General features: G+C 32.0%; 1 protein-coding gene across 1 annotated transcript; it reads left to right on the forward strand.

Annotated features, from left to right (window-relative positions):
* Positions 16974-23593, forward strand: LOC18586933 (phospholipid-transporting ATPase 1). Its single transcript, XM_018129247.1, has 7 exons — positions 16974-19299; positions 19403-19709; positions 20433-21141; positions 21233-21356; positions 21488-21707; positions 22139-22597; positions 23118-23593. Exons 1-7 carry the CDS (start codon positions 17799-17801, stop codon positions 23335-23337), a joined length of 3540 nt encoding a protein of 1179 aa, XP_017984736.1. The 5' UTR covers positions 16974-17798; the 3' UTR covers positions 23338-23593.

The raw sequence follows: 24720 nt of genomic DNA on the forward strand, positions 1-24720 counted from the left end.
AATTTAACCCTCATAAATTAAAAAAGAAAACTCATGTCTTTAAATACGTTCACATTTAATTGTAACTTGAATAAAATTAACGCATGAAACTTAAATGTAATAAATGATATCATTTTAACATCATCAATGTGTCTCCCTCCTTGTGATTACCCTATAAATAACTCTTTTCCTGGCATGTAAACCTCGTTGGACAAGCCTTTTACCAACCAAATAAGAAGAGAAATCAGTAACAAGCATAATGGCAAGCTTCAAAGTTTTGGGTCTCATGATGATTTTGTTTGTAACTAGTGGTGTAGTCATGAGTATAGAGGAGGTGGTTGACCCTATACAGGCCTATAACTGTGAAACCAAAATGAGTTTGAATTGTGTAATGGAGGTTTTCGAAAGTATATGCAATAAAGCCAAAAGTGTTACTGATAAGTGCTGCGGTGAGCTTATGGTGCTTGGTCAAGTTTGCCACAATGCATTATTAAAGAGGACACTTCAACTCCCTAAATTCAAAAACGTTGATGCATCCATACTTTTGAAAAGGAGTATCCAAACGTGGAACAAGTGTGCTTTCGTCGTTGACGGTGTTGCACCATCTCCATCTCTTTGAGAAGGATGTTTTGAAATTTTTATACAACAAAAATTCTAAAGAATAATGCCTTCACTATCGTCTGTTTCCAAATCACATGAAGATGCTAATAAGGGGTGATGGTCTGTTTTGTCTTCTTTTCTTTTCTATTTCTATTAACTTATTATAAATTATATGTTGCAAATTGTGGGATGTAAAACTAAATTATCAATATACTGAAGAAATGGTTAAAGTTGACTATATATGGTTTTCATTAACTTGCAAAGAATTGAGAAACACTAGATATGGTGACTACCCTAAAACGTAATTCTATTGGCTACCCTTTATCTCTTTAATTGAATTTTAGGCTTAACTGTTTATTTTTATTTTCCTTTTGATTCATGAAATAATATTTTGATGTATGCAAGAAAGTGTCGTAATTAATCCAATCCTAAAGTCGGTGCCCTAAATTCTTCAAATTCCATTTTATTTGCTTTAAACTAAATAGCATTATAAGTGCAAATGTGAAAAATAATTACTCTTTTTATAATTCTTGATTTTTCTAGTTTAATGGCTTGTTATATGTTATAGTCCCTCAAAAGCATTACTGTCTCTTTGTAAGCTTTTTGATCTCTCCATTTGCCTCCACATTTAGAAAGTTTTATAAAGATCTTAGATAAGAATAACTCTCAAGCCTCCATACCAATGGAAAGCTGAGTGAAACTAGTAATTATGAGTCGTGTGCTCTCGATAAAAAAGAAGCTAGTTTTCTCTGTATATACAATAAATTCATTTTTATAAGAAGAAATGCAATTTATGTAGAGAAAGTTGACGTAGCTAGTTACATTGAAAGATTTATTGATACTTATGAAAAAAGTTTAGTTTCTTCCATTGCGTTTTGTCATGCTACTTTTGAACACACATGTTTTGATGTTCTTTTTCTCTAACATGGTTTTACATAAACTTGTTTTATTCCCATTTATGAGCTTTTAGTCACACATATGGTATTTGAAATTGCGTAAAGAACAAGGCCATGAATGACTTATTGAAAGGTGATTTTGCGGAATTGATATGTGAGCTACATGGTGGTTAAAAGTATACTGTGCTTGAATTAAATAGATGAATGAATGAGTATTTGATGTTAGTATGGACAACCTTGGAATAAGGTTTGTTGGTCGTGGAAATTGGCCTTTCTAGCTAGGCATGATGGTATACCTATTTAATGGTAAGACACAGGATTGTGAGGCCTATCTAGCAAGGCTTGGTGCTAGACACGTGTAATGTTGAGACACATGCTTGTTATTCTTATCTAGCAAGGGCTATGGTGCTAGTCATTGTCGGTCTTAATGGAGTGCTAAAAAGGGGGTGAATAGCATCAAAAAATCTGAAGGAAACTCTTAAGTTTGAAAAACTTTTGAATAATTTTGAAATGGAGAGTTTAAAACTTGTTAAGTTAAAAAGCACCAAGTAAAAAGAAGGTAAAGAGCAGTGGACATAACATAAATATTTATAGTGATTCGGTTCCCTTAATTACATCAACTATCTTGATCTTTCAATCAAGGATTTTTAACCTAACTTTACTAAACTAATGGATTTGATAGCTTCCACCAAATTTTTACAAAGTGAGCTTCTAACCCAAGCTCAAAACCTTTACAATGTTCCTTAAGCTTTCCTAAGTTTAATCTTCCCCTGAAAATGCCTCACAAAGAGTATAAAGATGATGGAGTGATAATTCTTTGATATAGAGTTATTTGGGATTAATTTTGATAGTAATTTAGCATAGTTTTTATAATAATGCATAAAAATTGGTAAGTTTTATTTAATTATTTTATGTTAGTTAATTTAGGTGAGTCAATCTAATCCCAATTAATTTTTTCCTTAGTTTGGTATTAATGTAATTAAGATAGGTCGTTATTGATTTATTTGTACTTTTGTAGGCGTTTGATAAAAGAAAAATTTTAGTGAAAGAATAAGAGCAATTTCAAGTTGTAGACTTCCACTGCACATGTTTTCGTATTCCAATCTTAACTCTCTCTACAGAGCTTCAAATGATATAATTCTTAGACCATTGGAAAGATAAAATAAAAATCTACAACTTACATGTTTACCACTTTGCCCAGTTCGGCTTTAAAGGTGGTAAAAAATCTTGTCGAAGTTGACACATAGTAGCAGTCATAGAGCAATTATAATTTCTGATAATTAATTGGTCGAGACCATAGCTCACGTCGTTTGATGAGAAAATTCTGATTGAAATTGACTTCTTTCTTCATCCAACTTGACCTAATTTCAAAACCCTATAAAAACAACCTTTCAGAGGACTTTTAGGGAAAAAAAAACCATATTGACAATTGAGAGTCAAGTCACAAAGTCATTAAAGTTACAAAAGAATTTGAAAGATTCAAGGAGATTTGGAAATCAATAATACAATTCTTGGGTTTTTCTATCTTTTTGCTATTCTCTTATTTGTTGGTTTTGTTTTTAATGTTTAAATTTTATTTAATGATGATGTGACTTGATGAAGAGCTAAATTATTAATCTAAGATTATGATTGAACTCAATACGTAGTTTGTTTGATTTATTTATCTTTCTTTTACTTATGTTTAATGGATTTAAGTTATTTATTTTATTCTGTTCTTAATACTTCTAGTTGTTTGGCTATCAATTAGATTGAATTGGAAACCTAGGTTAAACATTGACAAAGGAGATTTAGGTAGACCTTGAATAAAATAGCATATGATCGAATGCACTTAGTTTATTAGGTGATTTAATTTGCATATAGGGTAGACATACACTATAAGCATAAGTAGCCTAAATTAGAGCATGAACTTGATGAATCTTTCTTCAATTTAATTTGTTTAGACATATAGTAAATTAATTGAAAGAGGTATTTTTATGAGAAACTCGACAGAGACTTGTAAATAATTTAAGACTCAAGGTTAGTAACTTAATTCATTAAACTAAGTTAAAAGAGAGAGACAATATTTAGATAAAGTATTAAGAGATCTTATAATTTTAGTTTTGGTAATCACTAGAAGTTAATAAAATAATTTTGCTGATATATTTTAGATTAGTTTTAGTTATTAGTTTATTAGTTTTAATTTTAATTTTAATTGTTTTGATAAAATTAAGATATGTTAATTTTAATAGTTAATAGTAAAAATTAATTCAATTCTCTGTGGGATTGACAGTCTAGTAATCACTATATTATCTTTGCTTTATGTATACTTGTGTGGATACAAAATTGAACAACAAGTTCTAATAGCTAACAGTAAGTATTAATTAAACTTGTTGTTCGATTTTCTTTCATTGAATGTGAAGTTAAAGTTTAACATGAATGAGGCATGTTTTCATCATCTGATGCATCTAGTGAAAGAGATGTTGCAATCGAATGAATCATTACCAAAAAACTTCTATAAATTGAAGACACAGTTGAAGGAACTTAGGCTCGACTATTAAAAAATTCATGCATGTAAGAATAATTGTGTCTTATTTTATAATGAATATTCCAAGTTGTCTTATTGTCCATGTTGTGGTCATCCTCAGTATAAACCGAATAATCAAAAGGGAATGGAGAAAATATTTCCTTTTAAGATTTGACGATACTTTCCACTAACACCAAGATTGCAAATGTTATAAATGTCAAGCAAAATTGCAAAACATATGACATGGCATGCCACTCACCAATCTAATGATAGAGTGCGTAGGCATCTTGTTGATGGTGAAGCTTGGTAACATTTTAATCGTACCCATCAGTTTTTTGACTTTGAGCCTCGTTACGTCAAACTAGGTTTATGTTCAGATGGTTTCAATCCATTTGTGTCGACAACGAAACCATATTTTGTTTAGCCGATAATACTTACTGTCTATAACTTACCTCCATGAATATGCACGAACCAATCATACATCTTTTTAGTATGGTCATCCTAGATAGGACAAGTCCTGGACAAAATATTAATGTGTTCCTTCAACCTCTAATTAATGAGTTAAAAGTTCAGTGGAACAAAAAAGTGGTCACAAACGATGCCTTTATCACAAAATTTTATTCTATGAGCAACACTCTTGTAGACCATTAATGATTTTCCTTTATATGGTATGTTGTCCAAGTGAAGCACTCATAGACGTTTATCATGTCTATGTTGTATGGAACATGAAAAGAGTTTCTTCTTGGAGTACAAGAAGAAGCCCTGTTTTTTTTTTATTATCATCGGTAATTCTTGTCGATGGATCATCCTTTTTGCTACCAAAGAGATAAATTTAAGAAACGTGTTGAACAAGACTCTCCAATTCCTCGATTATCCGATGTCAAGATCTTGGAACGATTGGAATCAATTCCAAATATCACGTGTGGGATAAAGGTGGGTGATCAAAAGCTACCGGATTTCGATCAAACGTATAATTGGGCTAAGAAATGCATATTTTAAGAGTTATCGTATTGGCAGGTGAATCTCACTCATCACAACTTGGATGTGATGCATACTGAGTGTAACACATTTAACAATATATTCAACATGATGATTGATGTCCCGAGAAAAATGAAAGACAATATTAACACTCGTTGTGATTTAGAGGTGTATTGTAGGCGATCGAAATTGCACTTAATTGCAAATAATGGTAAACTTTTAAAACTGAAAACCTCATACACTTTACCTAAAAAGCAACGGAAAGCTGTGTGTGCTTGGGTGAAACAGTTACGATTACTAGATGGTTTTGCCTCTAACCTAGCAAATTATGTGAATAAGCAGAAATGAAAATTTTATGGGATTACAAGTCATGATTGTCACGTTTTCCTACAATGGTTGCTCCTAATTGCCTTACGTGATATGGTCCCTCAAGCTATTTGAAGTGCAATCGTTGAGATCTCACATTTCTTCGTGATTTATGTGCAACCGAACTGCATGTTGAGCATATCAATGCATGAGAAGGAAAAATGTGGAAACCATATGCAAATTAAAAAAGATTTTTGCCCTTAGTTTTTTCAACTTAGTGGATCATTTACTGATCTATTTGCCAAACGAAGCTAAGGTTAAAGGATTGGTTTATTATAGATGGATGTATTTGTTTGAGAGGTTACCCTAAAACCATAAATGTAATCAAAATTTTAGTTATTTGATAATTAGAATATAAAAACAAATGTTGATTTTTAGGTTTTTACATCATTTGAAAAAAATGTGAAAAATCGAGCATCAATGGAAGGATCCATTTGTGAAGCATATATCATCGACGAAATATTACCATTTTGTTTGATGTACTTCGAACCTATAATCCCAACAAGAATGAACTGGGTTTCACGAAATGACGACAGTAGAAAGGTTGATGCAGTCAATCATCTGTCAATTTTCACTTATCTCAGTGGACCTTTAGGTCAATTTGAGAAATGTCGATATCTAGAGCAGGAGGAGTTCTACGCTGCCCAACTATATGTACCAATGAATTGCAAAGAGATATTACCATACATTGTGTTAGTATAAGTTTAATCAAACATTTAGAAAATTGTGAATGGAGAATGGTATTAGTTTGTGATTTATGTTCTTCTCATCTATAGGATGTTCAACGATATGGTTAAAAAAAGAGCAGTACGGTATATGTAAGAAAAATTGGAAAAAGTTCGTGACACATCATTTCGTAATTGGTTTAACCAATCTGTAAGTTATATTTAATAAATCAATTTGATTTTGTTAATAATTGAAAGTCATATAACTTTTTCACAAGTCTGCCAATAGACGAGTCAAATTGATTCTTGTGTTATCAACTCCTATCACGAACCTAGTCATATGGCAAGGTGTTTCAAACGTTATTACATCAATGGATACAAGTTTCACACATTGGATTATGGTCACAATTGCAAAACGGTGAACAGTGGTGTCCGCATCAAGGGAAGTTGTTATAATGATTACAATCATGACTTTTATGGATTGTTGGTTGATATTGTTGAGTTAGAATACTTTGGTGTCAACAATTGAGTTGTGTTGTTCAAATGTCATTGGTTTGACATCGACAAAGTTGTTCGAGTAGATCTAGTTCACAAGTTAATCAAAATTAGACACAACTAGATTCTTGCTAACAATGAGCCTTTTTATTTTAGCCAAACAAGCAACTCAAGTATACTACACTTTGTATCCATCAAACAAAAGAGATTAACATGATTGGTGAGCAGCGTCAAAATGAAGGCTCAATGTCGATTTCCCATTACGGATAATAAGCAAAGTGATGGGAAAATGATAAATCTTAATGAAAGGATGTATCAAGAAGATGAAGTTTCCTGCTATTCATGATTTAGTCATAGTTTGATCGACCTTGACAATAATACAATTTTTCTTAGTGGTGAATATGAAGAGGTTAATATGTTTATCAATGTTAAACATAATGAAGAAGATGATGAAGTTGAATATAGAGAATATGACAAGATAGAGGAAGAATCAGATGAACAAGATGAAAATAATATCAATGATAATAAAGATGAGAACGAAGAAAATGATTCGTTTGTTTTGTTGATGATTGATGGATTTTTCTTTTTTTTGTAAAACAAATGTACAAATTTATTTTTTGGACTTTTAAATTAAAACCTTATAAAGTTCATTCGTTATATATGTAAGACTAAATGCTCAAATTGAGGCTAAATGTTTAGGCACCTTTTCAATTAAGGGGCAAATATTTCAAGTATAACAATCAAGGTCGAACGCTTTTAGTTCCTGACAATGAAGGGCCAAGGTGAAAGGTTCTAGTGCGTGTAGGACACGTGCATGACGTGGACACTAAATTTTTAATATGACGTGTAACAATTACATTTTCAACATGGCGTGTAACAACTAAATTTTAAAACTCAACGTGTAATACTACATTTTTCAAAACTGTCATGTCATTAGCTCATGCAATTTTTTGTTGTGTGTGATACACCTCTCATCCACCTGTCAACTTAATCCTTAATTGTAAAGAATCGAAAATGTTTGGTCCTTGATTGTTATAATTGAAACGTTTGGCCTTTAATTTAAAAAGTACATAAATGTTTAGTCTCAATTTGAGCATTTAGCCTATGTGTAATGTCGTAGATTTATTTATTCACATTTAAATTAATGTTTATATATGTGCATATTTTTTTTTTATAGTTATACTAACAGTTGTACATTTTTTTTCTTATTGGATAGACATGGTTAAGTTAAAGAATAAGAAGAATAAAGGCTATCAACGACAAGCCAGTAGCACTGGCCCTTCAGCTACCCCACCTCATGTGCCGCATCCTCTGTCGCATCCTCCCTTTAGACCACGACCTCTCACTTCAACAACAAATGTTTAGGTAGTGCCAAAAGTATCGATGTTGAGTCCAACTACTTTAGTCAAAACCCCCACTCTAGACACTGCTACTGCATCCAACAACACGTCGTAGGCTAGGGGTTGAGGGATAAGTCTTGGCTTGCTGACTCTGACTCATCCAGACCAATGGATATTTTTGCATCCTCTCAAAGAGAGGTGATTCCTCTACCCTAATTTATTTCATTAATTATATGCAGTCATTTAGTTAATTAATTAATGCGTTATACTAACCAATAAATCTTTTTTGTAGTACTTTTGAGGAGATTGGTGTTACTCCCATGATTACAAAGATTATTAGGAGTAACTTTTGTAGGCCTTAGCCAACATGGAAGCAGGTTCCTCAGGAGCATAAGGATAACATGTGGCGTAAATTCGAGGCAAGATAAAGATATAGTATTATTGTATATTTATAATAATTTTCTGTACTAAAATTTTTTTTGATGTAGGAATCTTCCACATAGGTTGTTGCAAATGCAATGGAGGTCTGATCCATATGGGAGAAAATTCACAAGGAGCACTTCAAAGATTTATAGGGGATGAGCGTGATAAGGCCAAGAAGGAAACAGGTGACCCCGACATGGATCTCTTATTGATGAAGGGTAAGGCACAACTATGGATCATTGTTAAGGTATGGTACCAGCTTGTTGATAACGTTTGGTCCACACTAGAAAAGCAATCACGCTCATGCAAGGTCAAGTAGAGCCGTGTGACAGAGAAAGACGGCAACGTTGCAAAACATACAGGTGGTTTCATGCCTCTCTCCCTACAAAAAAATAGGATGGTATGTGGTTTCATTTTAGTAGTACAAAAATCATTGGATGTTTATATTGGATTATTGGTTGATGTTTATATTGGATATTTTTGCTATTAATTACAATTTGTATTATATTTTCATATTTTTTATATGCATATATAAGTTTACTATATGTTTATTTTATCAATAACAGCATCATATAATAATTTTATTACAAACAAAACAAAATTTAATTCCCAAACAATAAAAAAAACCTTGTTTTGCATATATTACCGACGAAATTCATCAACAAACGATGAAATTCAACAATTATTAACGGAATCATTGACGGAATTCTTCCTTTATCGACGGAGTTCATACAAAATATCGACAGAATGCCAATGAAACTATTGCCATTGCCGAAGGATACTGCTTGTAAGCTTTAATGTCGACTCTGTCGACGGTCCTTTGACAATTCCATCAATATTGACCAACAAATATATCGATGAAGCAATTTTGTCAGTATTCATTGATAGAATTTATCAACAGATCTTAATCTGTCAGTACCTTTATCAAAGGAAATTGTAGATAGAGTTTTCCTATCATCGACGAGAAACGCCTGATAGATTTAAACCTTTGCTGATGTAACAACCGACGAATCACTTGGTCGGTATTTTATCGATGGAATAATTCGTCATTGACGACTTTGCCATTACCGATCGTTGAATTTTTGATGGAGTACCAACAAAATATTCTGTCAGTAAAACCATTTTTTTTATAGTGTTTGTCATGCTACTTTTAAGCACAAATGTATTGATGTTCATCTTCACTTACATAGTTGTTATGAAAATTACCCAATAAACAATAAAGATAAAACTTAGAGAAATAAAACAAATAGAAAACCATAAGAATTTATGTGGTTCGGTCTCTTACCTACATTCACATAGTGAAACTGTTCTTTTATTATTGAGAAATTAAAGTACAATAAATTGACCTCTATGATTCCAAACCAACCCAAGATCCCTTGCACACATTTTCTCAATAACCTCTCAAAAACATTCACCCAAACCACTCTAACTCCACCTAGAACAAAAGATAGAGTTACAAGGTGTTCCCTCTCTAGAGCTCTCAAAGAACTGCTTTCAATTCTAAAGTATAGAGGTCCACTTTTATAATATAAAAGTTCAAAATAGAATGTAATTAGAACTCGATGTGGAATAAAAAGTTTAAAATCATACAACTACTCAATGTTGTACACAAACAAGAATCGTAATCAAATAAAATCTAGAATTTTAGTCAACCTAATACATAGTTTAACATAAACCTATTCTATCTTGATGTATGAGCTTTAGGTAAAAGCTAATTTGAGCTTCTATTGAATCTACATTTTTGTTATTATAATATTTTTATAAATTTGATAACTTCCAATTTGATATATAAACTTTTCAAACAAATATCATATAATTCTACTATTCAACATTTTTGAAGTGGCTTTTGATAATATCTCATTCCTAATTATTTTATTAAATTTTGGCGTAATATTTAAATAATATGGTTCTATTTTTCTTATTTAAAGTTAACTACGAGAGGAAGAAAAGGAAAACGTATTCAACTTTGCATATATACCAGTAAAAGTGCAGAAGAAAACCCTAATAGTGTAGAAAATTGTCAAACTAAATGCATGTTCCTAAACTTTAATGTTCATGAATAAAGACAAGGGGATTAAAAAGAAATCATTTAGGTGCTTTGCAAAAGTAATCCACCATTACATTGATTGGGGTCATACCTTTATTATGCATAATGAAACTTCACGTGCATGTAGAGATTATTCGTTTAACATAAAAACCAAAACTTTAACTTATCAAAACTTATTTATTTGTCTCACAGAAAAAGCTTTAGATTTTTTTTCTTCAAAAAACCACATATTAAAAGGTATATTCTAATTCATGAATTTTTTTTTTCATTTTAATTTCACATATTTTTAATTCTTTTTTTTTTTGTCTATCTCCCACTTACCCTTAGGATTGGGAAAAAAAAAACTTAATGGCTATTAATAAAAATTTAATTCCCATATCTTAAGAAAGAAAAACTCATGTCTTTAATATGTCTATGGTTAATTACAACGTGAGGAAACTTAATGCATGAAACTTATAAGTAATAAATGATACCATTTTAACATTATCAATGCATCTTCCCCTCCTTGTGATTACCCTATAAATAAATCTTTTACTGGCTTGTAAATCTCGTTGGACAAGCCTTTTACCAACCAAATAAAAGAAGAGAAATCAGTAATAAGCATAATGGCAAGCTTCAATGTATTGTCTCTCTTGGTGGTTTTGTTTGTGACTAGTGGTGCAGTCATGAGTATAGAGGTGGCTGACCCCATACAGGCATATAATTGTGAATCCAAAATGAGTTTGAATTGTGTTATGGGGGTTTTCACAAGTATATTCAATAGCACTGAAATGGTTACAGATAAGTGCTGCGGTGAGCTTATAGTGCTTGGTCAAGTTTGCCACAATGCATTATTAAAGAGGACTCTCCAACTTCCTAAATTTAGAAAAATCGATTCATCACTAATTTTGAAAAGGAGTATTCGAACATGGAATAAATGTGCTTTGCTCATCGATAGTATTGCTCAATCTCCTTATCCTTGAGAAGGATGTTTGAAATTTCTTATACAACAAAAGTTCTGAAGAATAACGTACGCTTTCACTATTTTATGTTTCCTAATCATATGAAGATGCTAATAAAGGAAATTTTCTGTTTTGTCTTCTTTTCTTTTCTATTTCTTATAAGTTATTATAAATCATATGTTGCAAACTCTGGAATGTAAAACTAGATTATCAATATCCTAGAGAAATTGTTAAAGCAAACTATGGTTTTTGCTAATTTGCACAAGATTAAAAAACATTGCGATATGATGACTACCCTAATACATGATTCTATTAGCTAACCCTTTGTCTCTTTAATTTAATTTGGATAAACTCCACATACACCCCTTGTGGTATAACCATTTCTCAGATAACACCCTAAGTTTCTTTCTTTCCCATCCAATATAAAACCTTGTGTTTTATTTTTATTCCCATAGAAGCTAATAGGTTTAATTTTCGGTAAAAAGACAATGAATTCCTGTATCCCTTTATTCCTTATTTATTTGTCTAGATTTGTTGAATTTCCCGTTGTTTCTTTTCTCTGTTCAAGTACCTTGCTCCCTTTCTTAATAGGTAGAGGAATTGCAGGTTTGTGTTGAATGTGCTAAATTTTGGATCCAACTATGTTTCCTTTCTTTAATTTTTATAAAGGATTTTTTAGTGCAACAAGAACGAAAAATAAATAAATATGAGTTCGAGTAAGAACTCCTGTACCAAGCTGCTTATTGTGTGGACAAAGCGAAGCGCTCGTTCCCTAGCAACTAAGGCAGAGGGCTTTTTTTTTTTTTTTTTCCGAAAAGCATTCATAAGCTTTCATTCGTTTTCAGATAACAGAACAGAACACCAACAGGGATTAGAGATATTGGTCGGTATCCCCATTTGCCACTTACAAGTAGACTTGATAATTTTAAACACGACACGTTAACACCACAAAAGAAAACAAGAGTTAAACATGTTTTAGGTTTAGTTTTAACGTGTTTCGTGTCTTAACGTGTCAGACACGACAAACACGTTTAAACACATTTACTTAATTGTGTTATCGTGTTTAAACATGCATACATAACACGTTTATTAACTTATTAAAAATTAATAGTTAAATATTATTTTAACTTTTTATAAATAATTTTAAATAATTATTTTAATAAATTTTTTTAATTTTATAAATGTAATAATGTAATTATTACGATTATAAATTATGAATGATTTTTTATATTATTAGTATTTGAAAGTTAGATGTTAATGATGTATTTTAGCATATTATATGATAATGAATTTTATAAATATTATTTATATTAAATTTTATTATATTTGATGTTGTTATTATTTTTATTTTGTTATAATTATTTTTATAATTATAAAATTTAAATTTAAATAATAAAATTATATTTAATTGTAAATATTTTTATTTAATTATGTTAAACGTATTATTAATCGTATCGTGTCATATATTGACACGTTTAATAAACGTGTTAATCGTATCGTATCGTGTTACACGTTTATTAAACGTATACGTGTACGTGTTTTAAATTTACGACACGAATATTAAATATGTCGTGTTCGTATTTAGTCTTAACGTATTTCGTGTTTAATCGTGTCTGACACGTTTACGATACGAAAACACGAATTATCAGGTCTGCCTTCAAGTACACCTCCCCAATATTTTCACATAATCGTCGGTCCCAACAGGGGTATCAAAATAATCCCTGCAACCACAAACAGAAAGGACCTACAAAAAAGACAATCCCCTTATACTGTACAATTTCATAAGGGGCGTCAACCACAATAAATCCATGTTCCTATATACAAAAATCTGCTATCAATAATATTAACCAATCTACAGTCGGAAACATCACATGGAAGAAGTTTCAGAACCTCGACTAAGGGGTAGACTGAGGCATTCCTTCATCATAGTAAACATCACAACTTAATTATCGCCATAACAGCAAGGATTGCGTACCTAGTGAAGGCAAGGGGCGCTTAACAATCACCATAGTTGCCACAAAAACTACTCCCTTATATTATCAGTTCAAAGACTGCACTCCAACCCTAACCAAATTTCATAATGGAAAAACAAAAGAAAGAAAAAAAACTAAATCTGTAATAAATCTGGCAACTTTAAAATCAAGAAAAGAAACCTATGGATAGATCCAAAACTTAGCACATCCAACACAAACATGCAGTTCCTGCACCTATTAAGAAAGGAAACAAGATACCTAAAAGGAGAGAAAAAACAACTGGAAATACAACCAATTCAAACAAATAAAAAAGGAATAAAAGGATAAACGATTTTATTTTTTTTTTTTTATGGAAAATGAAACTGAATATTTAACTCGTTAACCCCTACAGGAATAGAAATAAAACATAAGGTTTTATACGAGAAAAAAAAAACTCAGTGTTATATAAGAAATGGTTATACCACAAGTAGTGTATGTGGAGTTTACTCATTTAATTTTCGGCTTAAGTGTTTATTTTTATTTTCTTTTTGAATCTTGAATTATTATTTTGACATATGCAAGAAAATATAGTAATCCAATCCAAAAGTCAGTGCTATAATTTCATCAAATTCCATTTTATATGGAATCAAAATTTCATGAAAAACTTTCTTCATCGCTTTAAACTAAATAGCAGTATGAGTGCAAATGTGAAAAGTAATTGCTCTTTCTATAATTCTTGATTTTCCTAGTTTAATCTGATGCCACATGCTATATTCCTTAACTCAATTACTTAAACGTATTATTTTCTCTTTGTAAGCTTTGCTCTCTCCATTTACACCCACGTTCAGAAAGGTTTATAAAGGTTTTAAATAAGCATAACTTTCAAGTCTCCATATAACCATCGAAAGTGATATGATTTTTTTTTTTTTACTTGAAATCCAAGTGAAACTAATTATTATGGGTCGTGTGTCCTTGATGGAAAAAATCTATTTTTCTTTGCATGTATAATAAATTCATTTTTATAAGAAGAAATGGAATTTATGTAGAGAAAATTGACAAAACTAATTTCATTGAAGATTTATAGAGTCTCAACTTCTATTTAATATATTTTTTATTATTAAAGATTTTCATAAGTTTGATAATTTCAATTTTGATATATAAAATTGGGAAAACTAATAATATTTTTATCTCTTTATTTATTTTATGTTTAGGTGTCTATTTTTATTTTTCCTTTCGAGTCCTCAAATATTATTTTTCATGTATTAAAGGAAGTGTTGTAATCCAGCCTGAAAACTTTGTATAATTCTTGATTTTTCGATTTTAATCTCAAGCATCCACATTGAAATCTTTCATAATGCTATTGAGTTTTTCATATTAAAAAAAATGCTTCTTTAATTTAATGTATATTTTCTTAAATTCATAACACTTTGCAAAAATCTATAAATATAAAACACTTAGACAAAAAAAAAAAAAAAACTAATGCTGGGTTTACACCAGTCATACACCAACACTAGACATGTTATAGTCCATAATTTAATTACTTGAAAGTTATTATTACCTCTTTATAAGCTTCAATATCTCTTTTTACGTGAGGTTTATGAAGTTTTATGTAAAGGTTTTAAATAAATTTAAGATATAATATTCAAAAAGCATCTCAATTATTTAGGAAAATTCTAATAATCTTTTATATTTTTGCTATGTTCAATTAAATTTTTGTTATTTTATTTTGAACCATAGAAGTCAAAATATTTTTATTGTAAATCAAATAAACTCTTATAACTAGTGATTAATTTAGTCAAAAATAACATTTATTATTTTACATCACGTGATACTTTGACTAATGATAATTAGTTAATTATTAATCATAAAAACTTATTTAATCTAAAATAAAAGTATAAGAATTTAATTGAACATAACAAAATAATAAAATTTTTTTAAAATTTTTTTAAATAATTTAAGAACTTATTTTAATATTATACTTAATTTAAAGTTATTAAATATTAATAAACTAAAATATTATGTTACATTATTATTAAATTAATATTTTTTTAAAAAATAAAATTACTATCAATTTAAATTTAAGAAGTTTTAAGTTCAAGTCTTTTTGGGATCTAATCGTTTTAAGTTTGGGTTAATTTGAATTTGGATAAATTTGGGTTTAACTTGTTGACCTTTATTTATCGGATCAAATTTAATCAAGTTCAATTTCAAATAAAATCAAATAACTTTTTCAAATTTCAAATTACCTTTGCGAGGTTTAATTCCTCGAGATGCATATAACAAAAATTAAATAAATAAATATATAAATAAATTCCTGTTTTAAAGGTATTGAAGTTTCCAAATGAATTCCAACATAGAATAAAATTCAACAATTATGGTCCACCTTGACGCCATTTGCTTTGAATTTTGGAAATTTGACCTCATTCCTATATACATGGTATTGGAATCATCTAAAGAAAAAAGGCCATCCTTCATTCCGCGATTGAAGACTTTAAGCCTCAAATTCATTAATTACTACATTTCTTTTACAGTTGTAATAAAAATTCCCACAACCAATCTAATCTTTATCCCCAAAAAGGGGAAACCACCTAAAAGGTCAAAGCAAAGAGATTGGTTGTATAATTTTTATTTTTATTTTTTTTTATTTTGAGTTATATTGTTTAAGTAAGAGATTATGTACTAATTAATGAATTAAATGTTCGAGTGTAATTACATAATTTTTTTTATTGCAGCTATTATTCAAAAATATATAAAATTTTTAATATACTTAAAACATTTTCTTAACTTGCTTTATGATAAAAAAATATGAAAAATAAAATCAAAAAGAAAAATTTTAATTTAACAATTATTTTACGGATTATCTCTAAATACTATTCATATTGACTATATTATTAATTTTTTGGAAGTGAGTTTATTCATTTCATTGCCATAAACAAAAGCAGAGTCTCCTTCTTATTCCATCGTCAATAACAAAAGTTTTTAACTTAATAAAAGGTTATGGGAATAGAGTATGAGATAGAGATAATAAATCTAAGTTAAAATTTTAAAAATTTAAGTTTTAATACAAATTATTTAATTAGAATTATAATACAATATTATTAGACTATAATATTTTTGAAAGGCAAAGAAAATAAAGACTACAATAACTAGATAGAATTATATTTCAATCCTGTTAGTTTGTTAGAATATAATTATAAATAGGATTAGACCTTTGAATACTGTTGGTTAGAGACTTAGAGTTATATCTAGTAAGATGTTCATTGATAAAACCATTTTTTTCCTTGTCCATGTAGAAAGATTCCAATTTTATAAACCTTTATTTAAATTCTAATTTTAATTAAGGCTTAGAGTTAAATATAAACTCAGATGCCAAAATCAACATCATTAATCATTGAATGACAAAGATTGTAGTAATTTTTTTTAAAAAAATAAATTTAACAAAGTAGTAAAACTCTTTCCATTGTAGCATTAATTAATTAATTAATTAATTAATTAATATGCTTATTCTAAGCAGCAGATAATGCTAACCTACTAAATCCAAAAAAAGAAAGGAAGAAAAAGAGCAGCAAGAACAAGCAAAAGAAACATCAACCACTCCTCTCTCTCTCTCTCTCTGTCTGCCTACTTTCCTAAGAGGGAAACCTCATTTAATAAGACACCCTTTCATTAATAATAATAATAATAATGGCATTCAGATAGCAGTACCACTTTTTTGGGAAGTCCACACCTTCTAGAGAAACAGAGACAAAAAATAAATACAAATCAATGAATTGTTGTAATTTTCTCAATCACTGTCCAAGAACCTTCTTCTGTCTTTAATGTCAAAGGGGCAGCCAAACTAGAAGACATTTCCTTTTCCTTGTCAAACAAAATTGGGTTTGGTTTGTCAAATGTAATGAAACGAAAGGGATTTGATCGTTCCTTGTTGCCACCCCATCAAGACTTCCTCAATCTTTTCTTTCTTGTGAAGGCCGCCCTCGTCTCTTAAAATGCCTTTGACTTTGGACATTTCCCTCTCTCAAACACGCCATTGCAACAACAGAAAAGAGAACCCCCCAATCGCCATAATTCCCACATCTTCCTTTCCTTGTACAGATACTCCATTATCCCTTTCGATGGCTTCTTCTTGACGCTACTTACTTAAATTATATACCAACAAAGATTAACAAAAAGGTTCTTTCCTTCCTTCTTTCTTTCTTTGTATTTGTACTTGTACAATATTTATATGTATACATATATTTTGTATGTGTAAATTATTGTGGGGTATGCCCCTGGCTTTACTCTGCTGATTGGAAATCTGGGTTGTCTTTTTTTTTTTTTTGTTTCGTAATATCCGTTGCTGAAGTTTGGTTGAAATCATAGTCTGGGTACTTCATGAATTTTGTTGATTTATTGACTTTGAGCTGTTAGAGAGGTCTTTGATCCAGAGAACATAGCCACAAAAATGGTTTCTAGATTTTGTTACTGTATTTTATATTCCTCTGATCTAAGATAAGAGAGTTGACGGGGAAGATCATAGCCTCAAAAGTGTTTTTGTAGATTTTGTTACTGTATTTTATATTCCTCTGATCTAAGATTAGAGAGTTGAAGGGGATCCTGGATTTGTTTTTGGGATGGATTCAAAAACCCCAGTTGAGAATTTGTATAGTATTGAACCCGCCTTAAGTTCCTCCTCAAGGAGGAGCAATTTTTCTATTCAGTCCAAGGCTTCAGGTGGCAATTCGATTAGGGAAGTGACTTTTAGTGATTTGGGATCAAAGCCTGTGAGATATGGATCCCATGGTGCTGATTCAGAGACGAATGCCCTGTCACAGAAAGAGATCAATGATGAAGATGCTAGGTTGGTACATATAAATGATCCTGTCAAGACAAATGAGAGGTTTGAGTTTGCTGGGAATTCCATTCGGACAGCAAAGTACTCAATCCTAACATTTGTGCCTAGGAACTTGTTTGAGCAGTTTCATAGAGTTGCCTATATATACTTCCTTGTGATTGCTGTGCTCAATCAGCTGCCTCAGCTTGCGGTATTTGGCCGTGGAGCTTCCATTTTGCCATTGGCAATTGTCCTTCTGGTTACAGCAGTTAAGGATGCATATGAGGACTACAGGCGGCATAGGTCGGATAGGATTGAGAATAATAGGCTAGCATCAGTTCTGGTAAATTATCAATTTCAACAAAAGAAATGGAAGAACATTCAGGTTGGTGAGATAATCAAGCTTCATGCAAATGAAACTATTCCTTGTGATATCGTGCTGCTCTCCACTAGTGATCCAACTGGGGTTGCATACGTGCAGACTATTAATTTGGATGGAGAGTCCAATTTGAAGACACGATATGCAAAACAGGAGACCCTTACGAAGATTCCTGAAGAGGGGAAGATTACTGGGTTGATTAAGTGTGAGAAACCCAACAGGAACATATATGGGTTTCAGGCCAACATGGAAATTGATGGGAAACGGCTGTCTCTTGGTCCCTCCAATATTATTCTTCGTGGCTGTGAGCTCAAAAATACTGCTTGGGCAGTTGGGGTTGCTGTCTATGCTGGCCGTGAGACCAAAGTGATGCTTAACAGCTCAGGGGCCCCATCTAAGAGGAGCCGGCTTGAGACCCATATGAACTTAGAGATAATCATCCTCTCTCTGTTTCTTATTGCTCTATGTACAGTTGTGTCTGTCTGTGCTGCTGTTTGGCTGAGGCGCCACCGGGACGAGTTGGATTTCTTGCCCTTTTACAGAAGAAAAGACTTTTCTGATGGGGAAGAAGATGACTATAATTATTATGGATGGGGAATGGAAATATTTTTCACATTCCTCATGTCAGTAATTGTGTTCCAGATCATGATTCCCATTTCATTGTATATTTCCATGGAGCTAGTCCGGGTTGGTCAGGCTTACTTCATGATTAGAGATACCCAGATGTATGATGAGTCTTCAAATTCACGATTTCAGTGTAGGGCTTTGAATATAAATGAGGACCTAGGACAAATAAAATACGTTTTCTCTGACAAAACCGGTACACTTACTGAGAACAAGATGGAATTTCAATGTGCAAGCATTTGGGGGGTAGATTACAATGGTGGAAAGGCCTCTTCAGTAGATGGTTACTATGTCCAAGGTAAACAACTAATATATCTTTACTACTTCTGTGTGAGAAAGGAATTTTTTTTTTTGAGGTTTCTTTAGCATAATTCTGACTTAACTTATTTTTTCTAAATCAGTGGATGGTAAGGTTTTGAGGCCTAAGATGAAGGTAAAGACTGACCCAGAGCTTCTACAATTTGCGAGGAGTGGAAAAGAGACAAAAGAAGGCAGTCATGTCTATGATTTCTTCCTTGCTCTGGCAGCTTGCAATACAATTGTGCCTCTAATCATAGATACGTCTGATCCTACTGTGAAGTTGATAGATTACCAAGGAGAGTCTCCAGATGAACAGGCATTGGTTTATGCTGCTGCAGCATATGGATTTATGCTGATAGAACGAACTTCTGGCCATATTGTTATTGACATTCAAGGAGAAAGGCAAAGGTAATCTGAAGTGCTGACTTTTATCTACTTGAATTAATTTCCACAGTTTCTGTGATATATAGTTATATTATGATGACCTCCACTAGCACCAGTATAGTTACTAAATATGAGTTTTTTGCTATCAATGTTGCCTTATTTTAGTATCAATTTAAGATTTAAGAATTGATATTGAAACTTCTTGTGGTTTGGGGGAAGAAAGAAAAAAAAAAGTTGGGGGGGTGGGGTGGGGTTGTGGGGGAAGGAGATGAAATTGCAATTTGCATGTTTGCTTGATTGCGCCAAGATAGCCTTCTGTTGTCTCTCAACGATGACAAAACTGCAAGATTTGGAATTCTTTTGCCTGATTCAAGCAGTCAAGGTTGATGCAAGGCAGTTTGTCAGATCACTGGAGAGCTAGAATCTGGGAGCCGATGGAATTAAATTCTCTGTGAGAAGCATGGTAGTTATAGATGCAGTTGTGCATACAGTTTTAAAGTTTCTATACATAATATGTTTTTTCCGCCATTTTTTGGTCTTTGTTATAGAGAACAAATATATGATCGAACTCATTCATAACAGTAAACACACTCATTAAAAAGAAAGAGGCATGTCACAGCATTTTGTACTTTTAAGGCCACATTGGCGTTTGAGATGCTTCAAAAAAAAAATGTGCTGGTGTTGTACTTCTGGACTTGAATTATATTAATTTTTCAATGTTGAATAAAAATGTTTTGGGCCATGCAGGTTCAATGTTTTGGGTTTGCACGAGTTTGATAGTGATCGGAAGAGGATGTCTGTTATATTGGGGTTCCCTGACAAATCTGTAAAACTGTTTGTAAAAGGTGCTGACACATCCATGTTTAGTGTCATAGAACGATCCTTGAATGTAAATATAATACGCACAACCGAAGCCCATCTTCACTCTTACTCCTCATCGGGTTTGAGAACACTTGTTGTTGGGATGAGAGAACTGAGTACGTCAGAATTTGAGGAATGGCACTCTGCATTTGAGACAGCAAGTACTGCTCTGATGGGTAGAGCCTCTTTGCTTCGGAAGGTTGCTAGCAATATAGAAAACAATCTCTGTGTACTGGGTGCCTCTGGTATTGAAGATAAACTGCAAAAAGGAGTGCCAGAAGCCATCGAGTCTCTTAGAACAGCTGGGATCAAAGTATGGGTGTTGACTGGGGACAAGCAAGAAACTGCCATATCAATTGGGTACTCCTCAAAGCTCTTGACAAGTAAAATGACGCAATTTATAATTAACAGCAACTCTAAGGAGTCATGCAGAAAGAGTTTAGAAGATGCCATCATCATGTCTAAGAAACTCATGACTATATCAGACACTGCAAATAATGCTGGGGGAACTTCGGGAGCTGGTTTAACTCCAGTAGCCTTGATTATTGATGGTACCAGCCTTGTATATATTCTTGACAGTGAACTTGAAGAAACGGTAAGGAGTTAGAGACTTGCCTTGGTTTTTTTGTTTTCTGTTTCTGATATCCTGCATGCTGGTGTGACTTATTTTTCATGTTTGGTTGCAGCTCTTCCAATTAGCCTGTAATTGTTCTGTGGTTTTGTGTTGTCGGGTGGCCCCGTTACAAAAAGCCGGAATTGTTGCCCTTGTAAAGAACAGGACTTCAGACATGACACTTGCCATTGGGGATGGTGATCATCATAATCTTGATTTTCTAATCATCGTCTTATGCAAAAAAGAAAAATTAATATTGTCAACTTTTATCTGCCTTTTATTTTGGTGGTTTGGGCTGATTTAAGAAATTCTTCTGGAAACTTGACAGGTGCTAATGATGTTTCAATGATCCAAATGGCGGATGTGGGAGTTGGCATCAGTGGCCAAGAGGGTAGGCAGGCTGTAATGGCATCAGATTTTGCAATGGGGCAGTTTAGATTCTTAGTTTCTCTTTTATTGGTCCATGGCCATTGGAATTACCAGCGGATGGGCTACATGATATTATACAATTTTTACAGGAATGCAGTGTTTGTCCTTCTTTTATTTTGGTAAGTTTTAGATAGAGTGCTTGCTCAATTATATTATTTATTCTTGTACTTGTGCTAAATGCAAATATTCAACCTTCATTGGGTAATTGTTGGTGGTTTAAGCAAGCCTTGATCGCCTGAGAGACTTTATCTTTTGGTTTTTTCTAACTGGGCATATGGGGGGGTTAAGGCTATTAAATGTCATCATTGCATGCTTTTAAATGTATCTGATTGATCTGTTACTTGTACACTCCTCTATTACTGTTCTAGACAAGCCTATCTCCCTCAAAAAATAAAAATAAAAAAGTACTATTTTTCCTTTGCTCAATTAGGATAAAGATATTGAATTTTGATCCCAGCTGGTTCCAAATCATAATTTACACTTTATTTAGAATAGAAGTTGAATTGCTTTTTGGTCAATTGATTAAATTTCATCTGCATGCTTTGTGCAGGTATGTGCTCTTTACTTGTTTCACATTGACTACTGCAATCACTGAGTGGAGCAGTGTGTTGTATTCTGTAATCTACACATCAGTGCCTACGATTGTTGTTGGTATTCTTGACAAGGACTTAAGTAGAAGGACTCTTTTAAAGGATCCTCAGCTGTATGGGGCTGGGCACAGACAAGAGTGCTACAACAAAAGACTCTTTTGGATAACAATGATTGATACTTTCTGGCAAAGTGCAGTTGTCTTTTTTATTCCTCTTCTCGCTTACTGGGGCAGCACCATTGATGGATCAAGTATAGGAGATCTTTGGACAATTGCAGTTGTTATATTGGTTAATTTGCACTTGGCCATGGATGTCATCCGGTGGAATTGGATAACTCATGCAGCCATTTGGGGATCTATAATTGCAACATGCATCTGCGTCATCATTATCGATGCTTTACCATCATTAGTTGGTTACTGGTAAGCCCCTTTATCATCTGATTTGATATCTGTAGTTTTATTTTCTTTAATTTAGCTTATTACTTTCTTTTGAATGATGAAGCATGTTGGGATAATTTTTGTCATACTTTCCCCATAACATACCTTAAAAGATTAGGTTTTTTCCTTGCCTGCTAACAGAGCAAAAGTATGTAATACAAATATATATTAATACATGCATACATATAGATATGCTTGTGCCTGTGTGTGTATGTGATATGAACATGCATATGAATACATGTACACATCCAAGTTTTCAGAGTTTCTGTGTGCTTAGCAGCAGCCCCGTGGTTAGGAAATCTCAATTATGACTTGTTGCCCTAAGGAAAATGACAATTGTTATTGATGGTAAAAAATGTCCTTAGTCGATTCTAAACTGCTATTGAGTTACCATAGATCAGTACTCCAGTTATGCATTTAGAGTAAATGATTTATTGAATTTTTAGAATTTTAATTCTCAATGTATATTGTCTGACAATTGGCAAATGATATGAATTGACAGGGCCATCTTTAAAATTGCAAGGACGGGATTGTTTTGGTTGTGTTTGCTTGCCATCATTGTAGTTGCACTAGTTCCGCGTTTTGTTGTGAAAGTGCTCTATCAATTGTACACACCTTGCGATGTTCAGATTGCAAGGGAAGCTGAAAAGTTTCAGAGTCAGAGGGCGACTGGAGCTTTAGAAGTAGAAATGAATCCAATCTTGGACCCTCCAAGGAGATGAAAGGTGATTTTGTTCCTTCACCCCTATTTCTTTTTGTAAAGTATCATGTTTCTTCAGGCTTCTGCAGAGTATTATTGTTCATTGCCGGATTTTCATTGTTTGCTATCCAAAGGATAGAGGTGTTATTCCTTAGGTTTGTAGTTTACGCAGTTGTAGCTAATAAAATTATTTCATGTAAACTAGCTTTGTTTACAGCACAGAGAATCATACAAAGAAACATACACGAAATTTTCAATGAATAGAGTTTTTTCTTATACACATTCTTGATTGTATTCCGACTAGAAATTATGAGGCTATTTAAATCTGTTTTAATTCTGTAACCTTGTGATCAATGATGTTAGTACCACATTGGGCAATGACCTCGTTAAAGCCTTCAACCGTATGAAGTTGCATTCATTGGGGGACAACAGAGATCCTGATGAGCTGTCATTCTTCTAAATATGATTGAGTTGGAGGAGCATGAGATGATCTTGCTGTCTATAATCTTTAAACGCCAACCTTGTGGCAATTACCAAAATAGAGAACAAGATCTACATCTTTGATCTTGTCAAACAAGTAACAGCAACATGTTGACCAAGATCCTGCAGTTGGCCTGCAAGTTCAAACCAAAACATGAGAGGATCAAAGGGGACAAATATGCATGTCACACATTTTGGGAATACTTCTTGGACTTTTCCAAGGTCTTGCGTTATTTTTCTTTTAAAGAAAGAAGCCAGCAGGCTTTAGCAGGTTTGGGTACTATGGTGAGTTTCTAGAGGTAAATTTATGGGAGTGAGGTAGTGTGATGCATGATATCATTTGTTTACACGCGACACGACAACACGATACGAATATGACAAATTTAAGAGAGTTTACATTTTAACTAATCGTGTTTCATGTATTAATCATGTGAAATTTATTTATCACATTTAAAATCTTTCAAGACACGATTAATTAATCGTATTATCATATATTTATATAATTCATGATCTATTTATTATTCATTTATTTAATTGTGTTCATATGTCATGTAAGCAAGTTTAATACACGATTGAGGTCTATTTATTGATTTATATAAATATATATATTTTTTATAATAATTAAGATTTATTGATATTGAATTTTATTATATTTTATAAGTATTACAATATTTACAATTTTTGTTGTAAATTAAAATAATAGAATTATATTTCAATTGTAAATATTTTAGTTTAATCGTTTAATTATGTTAATCGTATCAATCGTGTTAGTCATGCAGACAAATCATGTTGTGACATATAAAATTTAATCCAACACGTCTAACAAACATATTAACATTATCACGTCATGTTACACATTTCTTAAATATATCCGTGTACGTATTCATGATTTTGATACAATTAATTAATCATGTCGTGTTTGTAT

Source organism: Theobroma cacao, chromosome 10 (genome assembly GCF_000208745.1).
Source record: "Theobroma cacao cultivar B97-61/B2 chromosome 10, Criollo_cocoa_genome_V2, whole genome shotgun sequence".
Classification (NCBI taxonomy): domain Eukaryota; kingdom Viridiplantae; phylum Streptophyta; class Magnoliopsida; order Malvales; family Malvaceae; genus Theobroma; species Theobroma cacao.

Bases quoted from the DNA above. Each gene is read 5' to 3' on its own strand.
- LOC18586933 (XM_018129247.1), top strand. From the start codon at position 17,799: ATGGATTCAAAAACCCCAGTTGAGAATTTGTATAGTATTGAACCCGCC. The intron at 21,142-21,232 runs GTAAGGAGTTAG...GTTTGGTTGCAG, and splicing joins ACAGTGAACTTGAAGAAACG to CTCTTCCAATTAGCCTGTAA. The intron at 22,598-23,117 runs GTAAGCCCCTTT...ATGAATTGACAG, and splicing joins CCATCATTAGTTGGTTACTG to GGCCATCTTTAAAATTGCAA.